Here is a 12,841-nt window from a genome sequence, read left to right as displayed (position 1 = left end):
GAAAACACAGCTCGCTTTTCAAACAAAGCTGTTTCAAAATAAGGAAGTGAAACATTTTGCTGAAAAACAATGAAGTGTTGGGATAGTTCCCAGATCTCCTTTTATATCTCACTGATAACAGTCTCTTCTCCCTAAAATCTTGTTGGGGTGATGATTCGGAGAGAAATTGTCATCTACTGAATCATCAAGAGTTGAGGTCCACTGATCAGCCAGACATTTTAGAGCTGCGTTAGGAGAGTGCGTTGCTTTGTGACAGGTGGGGAATCCTGCCCAGGATATTTTCAAACCCAAAAATTCAGTGGTATCCCAACAGGTGAAGTGGTACAAGGGGAATTGTTTGGGGTGCTGGGGGGGACAGGGAAAGGAGGGCTTTCCCCTTCAAGTGAGGTTGAAGATTTTTTAAAATATCAACAATAATAAAAGTTTAAAAAAATACACTTTCAGAAACTGATCTTTCCTAAGAAGCAGTACATATAAATGCCCATATTTTAGAAGACAGTATGAACCAAGAAGGTGTTCATAAATATGATTTCAAAAACTAAAAAAAACTGTGGTTGGTGTTACTGCAGATAAGCAATCAGCAAGTTTACTACATCAGCAGGCAGGAGGGAACTCTGTCAGCCTTTTTTCCCCACATTGAGTAGCTTTCAGGCAACTAGATGATTTTAAATGAGATTATGTATTTTGTAAAGGAGAGGAACATTCTGACAGACTGAATCCAGAGTGGTTCCAAAAGCAGTGACTATAGCAGTATTCAGAGTTTAGCCTAGTTTAACATAGTGTTATAGCAACTGTGCAGAGCTGCTTCTGCAGATTGTGTTAAACTAAGCTTAGCACTACTTCTGTCATCTCACTGGAGTCACTGGTCTTAGTCAAACCCCACTAATGGTACAGAATGTACTCTGCTCGTTACAGACAGTCCATGGCATACAGATATTCACTTGCAGTTTCTGGAAATACAAACTTGGGTTTTGTTAGCATAAGCCGTCGTTTATTTCTGCCTGCTTTTTGCGCAAGAACAAGGTCACTCTATTCCTTTTTCTGCTTTTAAGTATCCCTCGCTTTCCCACCCCCTCGTGTGATTTTTAAGTTATTGCATAGACCGTTAAATACACCCAGAACACTGTATGGGTACGTGAACAGGAGTGGCTGGTTGTGAACAGTTCTGCTTGGCACAAGCAGCATGGATAATCACATTTAACCCAGCTTCATATCAAGCTGAGATCCCCTGAGATCTTGTAGCTGAAGACATACCAGACCAAATTCTTCAGTTCGGAGAAAGTCATAGGTTAGAGTGGGGTCAACTGCAATTTAAGCATCTCTCAAGTTCCTCTGTGTGCAGTTCTCACTAGTGCAGCCCAGTATCAGGAGAATAAGCGTACGAAGCAGTCTAAATGCAAGGACATCTGAATTAATGCAAGAAGTCAGATATGCCCATATCTGCATCACTTCTGAATTTTGTCAGCTGCACAGCCGTTCCTTCGGGATAGCACTGCGGTAGGATGCCACCACGTAGAGTGCAGCCTAAGGCCATTTGGCATTGTAAAGCAATCCTAGAAACACCACTGTGGGGTCACAGCATCTGCAAATGATGAATTCCAAAGTGCTGCAACCACTTTCACTAGGACCTCAGCTAGTAAATATATTTCTCCTCTATTGGTATCTCTGATGTTAGAAGAACGCTCTTGACAAACACAGTAAAGATTTAAACCTCAGAAGGGAGAAAAGCTATTTCAGTCGAAAGACCATCTTGGCCCTTGAACAAGTGGGCATAAATGCATTTATATATAAATTTAATCTGGACTTTACCAGCAAGTTTTAGGCATTAGAAGGCATTTAGACTTGGGATCAGCCTCCAATAGCAGCTACTGGAAGTACGCTGCCAAAGGACACACGGTCACAGCTGAGGAAGGGTCGCTTAATAACCAGAATGGAAAGTTCAGGCAAGGGTCCTGGGCTCACTTTTGCCCCAAAACTGAGAAAATGGTCTTGGAGAAGGCCAAGGAGAACCCAACCTGCTGGGCAATATAATGACTGCTACCTTAGGGAGGGGGGAGATAAGGGACATGTACGCACAAGGGGATGCGTAAGCCACAAAAGAACCACAGAGGTCCATACTATAAGGACAGAGCAGACAAACCACCGGCCCCTGCTTTCAAGGACAAGAGCACTAGAAAGGGAACATACATCCAAGGATGAGCCTGAAAGCTCCTGAAAGAAGAGTTATCAGAGCCTGTGCGTCCTTCAAGTCACCAAGCCCAGGGGCTGTGACCCCACAGCTGCCTGTTACGCATCCGCAGGAGAAGGTCTAACCAGATGAGCAATAAGGCATGAAAGCAATTTTTCTTCTTTACTCAAACAGAACAGGCTATTGCTGACACTGAATAGCCTTGAATCAGTAGTAAGGTGAAAATTTGTAACTTCAAGAAAAATAACGGCCACCCATTTGCTTTGCAACTGGGGTTTCAAGTACAGAAGGGATTTTGCCCCTTTTTGTCATTAAGCTGTGTAGCTCTCATCTTCCTGCTAATCCAAATGCTGTGCTGATTTAACAGTGTCACTGTGTTCTGTGAAAAGCTTAAGATAGCTCTTTTATCACCAGTTAGAACAGTAGTGACTTGAAATTAGTTGTATACATGTAGGGGAAAACAGACTGTCTGTCCCTCTGCCAGAACAAACAGCTCATATTCATCTGACTGCATAGAGTAGGGGTAAGCAATCCTTAAGGAGGAAGAAGTTTTAGGATCTTAATAGCTCTGGTATGGCTGACTCAGCTTTTTGACATTCCTATTAAAAAAAAAAAGTTAATCTAGATAATCCCACCAGCTGAAAAGCAAATTAGGTCTGCAAGTGGTAAACCTCAGCCCTCTGCAAGAGTTCAGGTCATGCAGGACCTGAAAATGTAGCGTGGGAAAGCTGTGAATAATTCGGGCTAGTTTGGTACTAAGGAAAGAGCTACAGATAATTGGGGTTGGGGATATTGGCTCAAGGAGCCACCAGCTGACTGCCTCCCCCTGCATGCACCTGCACCTGTGCTACCTTGCCTTTGCATCCTGCCCAAATTTTCTCTTGGAAAAACAGAGAGAAGTTTATAGTCTTCCTCTGTCCTAGTTGTTTCCGCTTTCCTAAACTGAAATAAACAAACAACCAAAAAAATTCCAATTCTATAAAAAGAAAAAAAAAAATTCCATTACCATAGCAACAAAGGCCCCCCCCATACCCATCAACACAGAGAGTCCCCGTTGGCCCCACGATTCACCGCAGCCACGGAGGGTTCTTTTTATACCAGGACTTTGGAAGCTGCGGGGAGGACGAGAGCCCAGCGGCTGCCCTGGGGTGCAGCCCCCCCTGCCTGCAGCGTGACCGCTGAGCCCCGCAGGCAAGTGCATTTGCAGGGGGAGGACACGTTGCCCAGGACTAGGAAAAAATCTGGATCTGGTTCCCCCGCCCACCAAGGGATCGCAGAGCTTCTGCTGGTTTTGGGAGCTCTGGAGTAATGCTGCGAAAGGGGCGATTCGTAACTTGGATCTAGGAAAGCAGCTCTGACGAGGGCCGGGATCAGTCAAAGACCAAAGGGAAGTCCACCCAGCCCGATATTTAATTTGACACCAACATACGGTGTTAGTCTGCGTTTAAAATTACCTGCTGTTATTTCTGCGCCACACGCGTTACTCTTTATCACTTGAGATTGTCCAGGTGTCAGACAAGAGCTCCCTCAGAGGGTCACATCAGAGGCAAGAGGCAGGCAGCCTTCAATACTAGGGGTTTTTTTTTCCCCCCCCCCCCCCAAAAGTAAATCCAAACACTGACAGTACAAGGCACATCCCTAACCCAGGGAGCACGACGTACAACCAGGTACAAGAGAGCAGAGCGAGCACCAGCTAGAGCGCAGAACAAGCACGGACCGCGCACCTCCAAACGTTTCGTTGCATCACTGCTACAAAGAGTTCATCCCGGCTATCCCATCCATTCTCCAAACGGCTCGCTCAGCTGTGAGGCTAACAGAGGCATTGGGGCTCCACGCCTCCTGGGATTTGTACGGCACAGCCATCTTGACTACTGCTTGTTTCATACCAGGTCATGGAGACCCCAAGATCTCGCTGGGCTTCGCGACCGGTTTTCCTGAACATCCCCCATCATTTTAAAAGACTTGCCATTTCCCCATGCATTGCTCAGCTCACATTTGCAAAACAATTTCTATGTCCTCATGTGGCAGTTGCCATTAAACGCGAAACATTTGTTTTCGCTGCATAGCAATCGCAACACAACGCAGAAAGCTGTTACCTGCATGCAACCATGGGACAGATAATAATAAATGTAATAAATGTATTCTGAACACAGGTGCCATCTTCCTTGAGGGAAATTTATTTCTGCTTTCTAGCAATAGGCTAATGACCCAGAAACTTCAGCAAAGACAGCAAGCGTACCCCATCACCAAACTGGAAGGGTTTGGCAGGACAGAAGAGTTTCATAGCAGCTTCCCAGTTCACTGCTGAAATGTTTAAAGGGAAGTTTTAGCCAGTCCCCTGCAGGGATTAGCAACATCAAAGTGTTATACATAGATAATTTAACTTTTTGCCCCATTTTAGGGCTAGTCTATATACCGGCAAATCCTGACATTCATTTCTGCTCAATATGCTGGAGTTCTGTTTTTCTCTCATCATCTAATGGTTTCCAGGGATGTCCATAACAAAGTAATGCGTTTACATTTATTTAATATATGTGGAGAGGTTTAAAAATTAACTGTCGTTATTTTGTTCACTTTTCAAATAGGATAATTGCATGAAAATGACTACCTCCTATTTATTCCAGTTACAAACATCACTTTCCTTTTCTAATCTCAGAAGAAAATAAGAGAAGTCATCCAAAAGAGAGCAGTGGCTTGTTTTGCATCTTGTATCTCAGTACTATTGCATTAGAGATCTCAAATACCCAGGTGTCTGCATCAGAGCTGGTCTAAATCAGAATGTTAAAGTTCCTGTTAAACTGAAAAAAATAGAAATCTACTCACCCTTCCCAAACCGTAGGTCTGCACAGGACTAACATCACAGGGCAGGGGCCGAGGCCCTCTATTAGTACCACTTACTGCAGATCCAGGTGAGACCACTTGAAGTGGGGAGCAAAGGTAATCTTCTGCCACTTAGCAGCCTCCTGATCTCAGCAGCAATTGGGGCTGAACAGCAGAGAAGAGTGAAAGTTACTCTAATGTGCATAGGAGTGATTATTCCTAAAGGTCTGCCATCTGCAGAGAAATCCTCCTCTCCCCTTCAGGGCTTCTTGCTCAAGGGGAGCAGCCAGGGCTTAAGGAGCTGACCTTGAGTCTCACCTTCCTCTATTTTCCAGTATTTACAGTGGTAAATGAACACATAAGTACTTAGCAACAATGCTAATTTCTTGTCTTCTTTGGAAAGGTAACACTTTGGTGCATTCCAGAAAACTCTGCATATTTCTTATACCTGTACCCATCCATTTTCTTGTCACGGACTTGCGTGGCTGCTGCGAAGGATTTGGCTGTACACTGGCTGTTAGTGTCAGCAGCTGTCATGCAGCAAAAGCTACCTTTGACTCTTTTATTACAAGTCCTGTGCAAGTCTGGAGATGGGCTGAGGGAGACAGTTTAGGATCCGGGGCGTGCTCTTTGCTTGCATGTATAGAAATATATCTTATTATTCTGCACCACCAAGTGGCCAGATTGAGCAGATATTGCGAGACACCTTTGGATCCAGGCTTACCACATTAACCCAGATGGGTTTGGTTATGTTATGGAAGTTCATACTGGCCCAAACTAGCAACTAGGAAAAAAACCATTTGAAAATAAAGCCTCATGTTTTGAAAGAAGGAAGTGTCACATTTTTCTCCGACGTGCCCTAAGGTGTTCCTGAAGGTGTGTTGTCACAACTACTTCAGTTCTCGTATCAGACAGAGCTCTTTGGTGGGCTGCCCACCTGAAACTCGGGCGTGTTTTAAGTATTTCAAATTACTGGTGGATGGTTCTGTAAATGTGAGGCCAATATTTCTGAAAATCAGTGAAATGGTTGTCTCAGAAGTAGAAAGAGAATGCACGTATCTTTGTTCTTCACCATTTAGTGAGTTTAATCCCACTATCTTTAAAAACCGTAAAAAAAAAAGATGGCATCTCATCCAGAAAAACGCATTACATGCTCTAAATGGGAGCTATTTTCCCATTCTTTTGTACCCTACGTTCCTTGTGCTCAGGAGGGTTCAAAGTTGAACTCTTACGTAGTCACTCCAGAGGTACAAATCAGAGCGAGGTCTGTTGCTGGCCAGCATTACTTGTCCAAAATCTCCACGTGATGTAACAGCTGATCCCAACTGATAATATTGCACATCGCATTTAATATACAGTATTGATATTGTAGCAGGGCAGGGAGTGGTCCCTTATTCTGTTTCTGGGAATATCAGTATCAGGAAATCTCCTCTTTCAAGGACTTCTGCTTTCTGCTTTTCCCAAATCCCTGTTGGGGAGGGGAATTAATCCCACCCATCCCTCCTGCACTCACCAGAAAGCTTCTTTTCAACTGTGGAGTTCCAGTGAACAACAAAGCAACTCAGCTTCATTCTCAAGATATACATTATCCCCATAAACCTTTAATAAAAATGCAGTCCTACAGTATGCCCTAGACTTTTGTATGCTTCATTCCACCTATAATGTTATGTATAAAATTGACTATAATTCACAAGGGATGGCTAATTTAGTCATTATGGATTCCCTTGTTGATCTGTATTTGGTATTTATCGGTCTGCAGATTGGGCCAATGTTTTCGATGTGCAAGTAGAAAAGAAGGTTACAGCTGGTTCTGTAACTAATTTTCAGACTTTTTTCCAAACAGCATGTACTTAGTATAGGTGAAAGTGTGAGTAATACTGGGCTAACCCAAACAAGAAGAGATTAATGTCTACACACAAAGAGAAATGGCAAGAATAATCTGAATTGCTGAGTTACCTGTGAGAGTGACTATTCCTTCTAACTTCTTTACCTGTTCCCTGGCCAATTTCATCAGACATAAGAAGGGAAGCTTCAGAGTCAGACAGTTTGAATTCCATCCCTCAGTTTTTTTATATTTTTGTCTCAATTTGGGGAAAGCAAATGTCTCTCTTCTTCATTAGTGCACTGAAGGAAATGGAAGAACTGCATTGTACAGTGTAAAAAATTATCGCAGATGAGTCTATTTTAAAATAAAGAAGGGCCCACCAAATAAAGAAGAAAACCTCCAGATAGCCATATCACTGGAAGGTTGGTCAGCTTTGCTGAAATACTGTTAGACATGAAGCCATCAAAAAAGAAACAGAAGCAAGTATAGTGTCTTGAGATACGTGCATGCGACAGGCTTTCACCCTGATGAAGGAGGGAGAAAAAGATGTGAATGAGTTGGGTCACTGGCTGAGGACCTTGAATAATAATTTCATAAACAGTATTTCCTTAAATAATATTTTACTTAAGTCTCATTTCAGAGTGTCTCCCAGGCTCATCAGTCTCTTACTGAAAGTCTTCGTTACCTGGATTTCTATGGGCCACGGGGATAGGTCCTCACTGAGAGTTAGGAACCCTGCTCAGTGCTTTATGCCTTCATGTACTTCAGAGGGAGCCAGGCTTTTAACATGCCTAAATATCTCAGTCGGTCCTTTGGTTTCTGAGTGCTTAGGTCCCTAAATATTTTTCAGTGCCCAGCCCTGTAACCATATTCGGGCAGCGTAATGTCACCCGTGTCCCTGCGTCTGGAAATTCATAGTTCCCTACTGCATGTGTCACTCTGGATCTGTGAATTGAGCCTTGGAGGCCTTCAAAGAAAACTCCCTGACTTGGGCACATTTGGCGTTGGACACAGACCGTACACATAGAGCCTTAATGCTCATGTTTCTTCTGAAAGTGGAATTTTTTAAGTCAGTCCCTCGTAAGCCCCGAGGTCACAGTAGCAAGCATCGGTCCTGACCTGTGTGTGATCCCTGATGGCCAAGGACCTGAGGAGTAAAACTGGGATGGAGGCACTCGAAAGGCTCAGAGGAGCTTTAGGTATGTACCTCGCTATTCCCGATGTAATACACGGCAGCACGGGAAAAATCTAGCAGGCATAAAAGTAGATATTGAAAAACTAAACACGAATGCTGGAAATGTAAGTGTGCTTCTGATTATTTAAATAAGAACAAATTAAGAAGGAAGAATAAAGAGGAAAGGTGTTTGTCTGGAGCGCAGCGATGCCTGGAGACCTCTGCCACGATCAGCGCGACGTTGCGCTCAGCACGCTGCAAAGAATTAGCAAAAGATTGCGCCAGGAGGATTCGCACACCAAATAAGTCAATCAGTCAAATAAAATCTTCTGCATTCTACAGCTGATGCTTGAGAAACAGAAAAAGAATTGAAGCAACTCATCTGAGAACCGATTCCAGGTTTGCCCAGGGCGCTGCGCACATCTCCACCTTCGCAAGCAGTGCCACGCTGGGAGAAGAAAGCGTTGGCTACCACCGAGGAGCGGGAGGTCACAAATTGGAGGTCGTGTCGTGCTGCCAGTGGGATGGATCCTCACTTCACCAGTCCGCGGCCGGCAGTAGGGATGGCAAAGCACACCGCGGGGGTCTCTGTATCGACTGATTGCATTCCACCCGTGGCAGTGCTCCCGCAGCGGCAGGCAGCGGCGGGGTGACGCTCGGGGTTAAGGATTTGCCGCTTTTAATCCTTGAAATGACAGCAGCTGGGGGGCGAATATCTATAGGGTCCCAAATTGTAAATGACCACTTGCAAATGTCCTTTGACTCCAAAAAAGACAAGGCTTCAGTGCTTGAGAGGTGCTCTAAATTTAGATGGAAAGCCCCTTCTTTCCCACGAGGTTGCCGCAGGAGGCCACCACCACTCACATACGCTGCTGGGGACTAGCTATTGCCATTGCCATGGGGGCTGGGAGCTTTGTAGACCACCTCCAGTAGACCAAAGGTACAGAATAACATGACAGATTCATTCCAAGTCTTCCCCCAATTTTGTGCCGCCTGGTTATTTCCCTTTTGCGCCTCAGAGCACAGCGAAGGTCTTTCCTCAACACCATTGGCAGGTCAAACAGGCAAAGCTGGATGCTTTGCTCACCTTCTTTGCTTCAGCCACAGGATCCATATGTCATTCCTGGGATTAAACCCTGGCACCATTTGGAGTCAATGAGAGTTTTGCCAATGATTTTCAAGGCAATGAGGATTTTGTCCTTTGTTCATTCTGTGCCGGCTGGGCTAACGATGTTCAATTAGAAACTGCTCTTTGTTCTAGTGCAGTCAAGAGGATTTTTGCCAATGATGTGAATGAGCATTGGATAAAGCTTATGGCTAAATCCAGTCCTTATGCAGAAATCCATGGATCCTACTGAATTGCTTTTCTCCCAGTTAAATTAATGGGAGCTGTATGAGAACATCTAAGGGAAGATTTAGTTCCTGTTTGTAACAATATGTTACCCCCTGATACTGGGCCTGCTTTGAAATGTTTATTGTTAAATCCCTGTATTTTTGGTTATATCTCATTAAGAACATAATACAGCCTTGGAAAGTACATTCTGAAAGGGTATTACAACAGGATTGGGATTCCTGTTTGTGAGACACTTTTAACTAGGGGGAAATTTCAAATTCAATTTACAGTAATGTCAAAGCACAATTAATATATAGGCAACGATAAGGGGAACATGCAGAAGTACACATTGATAGCAGTGCATCAACAAATAAACTTTTGGTGCTAGTAATTAGGTACACAAGATTATTATATGTTTAATTGACTAAAGTGACAATTTGGAATTACATCTAGTCACATTTAATTGGATTTGGAATCTCTAGAGGAAAGGAAATGGAGAGCAATGTGGAGAGGCAGCCATAAAAGCAAACTGATTTTCTAAAGTCTGTTAAGACTCTGCATTAATATCCATTGCACAATAGTTTTTTAATATCCCTCACTCTAGAAAGAGTAATGCAATGATTGTCCCAGACAGTGAGAGTACTAAAGCATACTCAATTAGGTAGCAAGATAGCTGATTACTTTTAGTTTGGGGTTGGTTTTTTTAAGATACAGTTAATCAAAGGTGAACTGCGTCTGAATTTGCCATAGACAAGTGGTATTCTCAGACTGCCAAGCTACAGGGTGTTATACATGTTGACGCTGCCCTAGAAGAAATGTACTTACACGTAAGATATTTCACCCACAAATACTTCATAGCAAAAAAGAAAAGCCAGACTAAAATATTGCATGGCAGTCATTAAATATTTGCTCAGAGTAAAATATGGAAAAGCTACTAAAAGAAAATGTAGGCTTGTTTGCTTGCAGATAGTTTAGCTGGCTAAAAAAATGTTTACTAGCGCTTGTCTTGAAGTTGGGCAAAGACTGAGACTTATGCGTAATCTTTTGATACAAACTTCGTGTTGCACTCTTTTAATGTTACCTCCTTTAAATATTGCTATATACATCCTTCTCTCCCTGTACACTCATTTATTCTGCTTTTGTCATCAGGAGCACCATGATTGCTGACTATATGTACTGGCTGACAGGAGGCACTGAGCAGCATACAAGCAAGCTCATCAAACTGTATTGGCAGGTAAAAATTGATAGCCCAATGAGGAAGGAGGTGCCGATCTCACTATTAACACCAAAATGAAGGATTATAGCTTAAAAGACTGCCGACAAAGGTAGCTCTTGGGCATATCAATCAACAGGACACTATATAGTACTACCGTATTTATAATGAAGCAGATTTTCTTGGACTAATTTTAAGGGCAAGATTCAAGGTTGTTAACCCTTGGCTCATACTTCAATTTTATGGACTGCTATAAAATTTAATTCTGGATACTGCATAGTCCCCTAAGCTATTTTTTGTGAAGTCTTCCTACCTTAGTGACACTTCCCTTTTGCAATTTGCATGATACTAATCCTCTGACACCTTTCCAAACTCTTCAACCGGAAGGGGAGGAAAAAATGACTGTAACGAATGGTCTCAGAGGAACCTAAAGTGCTCTGTGAAGGATGGCTAGGTAAGACCCCAGTCTACAAAGATTACTTATGTGGGGAGTAGACCATTGACTTCAATGAGACTCGTCTCTCTGAGTGATACTTATTTGAGATGGCTGCTCAGCCACATCAGCACAAATTTAAGTTTAAGGGTACCCCCTTCTGCTCCGAGGAGAGCTCTCACATAAACTTGGAGGGGAATGGATGCTTTGCTACATCCTTTGCTGGCAGAGGCTTATTGCTACAGGAGCTTCTCACCGCCAGCGGAGTCCCAGCCTTCACCCCCTCGGTTTCAATGCGACCAAAGTGCATTTCAGAGGGAGTACGGCACTTGGGCCTCCGGCGTTGGAAGACCCTTCTGCCTCCCAGAATGGACCTGGCCCTCAGGTCCTCCTTGTCCGTACAAGGAATTTAATGATACTAGGAACAATACGTGGCCCTTGCGATAAAATTTCGGGGTCTGATTCTGATCCCATGTGTTTTGGGATTATTCTGTGAGAACATCTGTGACACCTGTACTTTATGTGAAGTGGTGCAAAATATGTCTGACATAAGCCAGAGTAATAAAGATCAGAATCTGTTCTTTTATCTTGGCTCACATGGTAAATTCTTCCTTTTTAAAACTATTATTAGTTGCATTCTTATTGGTAAAATGGAATAAATCTCAGTCCTGGGAGCTGCTGAATTTCAGTACTGCTGTGAGTGCAAAGTGCATCTTATTCAGAGAATTACCCACTGGGCTAGTGTTTGCAGTGCCTGTGAACTTTCTTATATGCTTTCCAGCAGAGAATTTCTTCTGTACAGAACAGTTTGATTTTTTTTCCCCACTGGGTCAGATTCATTTAAAATCTTGAGTTCACAAACAGGTTTTATGAAGGGGTCATTTTTCGAATGGAATGTCTTTTTTTGTCTCTTAACACCGGTATCCATTGACTTCCTTTCTTGATGTCATGGACAGGAAGCTTCAAAGAATAAACCTTTAAAGGAGGACCTGTCATAGCTGTCCTCTCCCCCAGGGGTTCAGACTGCCCTACTATGTAACAGGGCCGAAAAAGTGGCCTGAAGGACAAGATTCATCATGGTGCCTCCTCATGGTGTCTAAACCAGAAGCTGTGCTTGGGCTACGGTGGGAATGAACCAGAACAGAAGTGGGGCTACTGAATCGCTTCCAGCCATTACCATCACCTTCTAGATAGCAAAGGCCAAAAGATTTTGGCAGTGGTAGGACTCTGGTTCACCTCTGCTTCGCTCCAGGGCTCACAGCTCATTTCTCTTCCTGACGGAGAGGTCTCCCGTGGGCTTCCTCGGACCCCCGTAGTACCAAGAGGCACCACCATGCTGTTTGTGCCCCATTCCCACTTCTTCTCTGCCTTTCTCCTGAACCTGAGTTGCTGTCATCTTTGCCTGCAGAAGCTTTGAAATATCAGTAGAGATCGAACCATTTGTCTGATCCCCCACCGTGCTTGATTTTCACTGGGAGACAGCGATTGCTCTGCAATTTTGTGCCTTTTGTGCGTATGCCTTAGCGTGGGCTGGGCTAAGGATTCAGCGGTATCTATATGCTGACACGCACACAGTAGAGGCAGCTGGGTGCCCAGTACTGCTCCCACTCAAGTTAATAGCTAGCACTTAAGAAACGCTGTTCATGAAGATATATCCTCAGCACCAATAACAACCTTTTCCTTCCGAGCTGATGAGTTCTGTGCACTCAGCATCGGGGGTGACTTCAATGTCATTAGAGCACACAGCAACAATTATGCAGGATGATGTAGCGAGTGACACTGCACTGGGACTTTCCACCATGGAGAGACCAAGCCGAGGTAGCATAATCTTTTTTATTAATATTCTCTCTATTTC

At 43.7% G+C, this 12,841-nt stretch overlaps 1 protein-coding gene across 1 annotated transcript in view; it reads left to right on the top strand.

The window, feature by feature from the left end:
* SPATA16 (spermatogenesis associated 16) overlaps positions 1–12,841 on the top strand; it is an 84,455-nt gene that overhangs the window by 31,642 nt on the left and 39,972 nt on the right. Inside the window, 1 exon segment of the mRNA XM_010573090.1 lies at positions 10,490–10,574. Within this exon segment, the coding sequence (XP_010571392.1) occupies positions 10,490–10,574 (85 nt within the window).

The sequence above is a fragment of the Haliaeetus leucocephalus genome, unplaced genomic scaffold (genome assembly GCF_000737465.1).
Source record: "Haliaeetus leucocephalus isolate CR32 unplaced genomic scaffold, Haliaeetus_leucocephalus-4.0 Scaffold362, whole genome shotgun sequence".
Classification (NCBI taxonomy): Eukaryota; Metazoa; Chordata; class Aves; order Accipitriformes; family Accipitridae; genus Haliaeetus; species Haliaeetus leucocephalus.
This window is presented reverse-complemented; position numbering and strand designations above follow the sequence as displayed.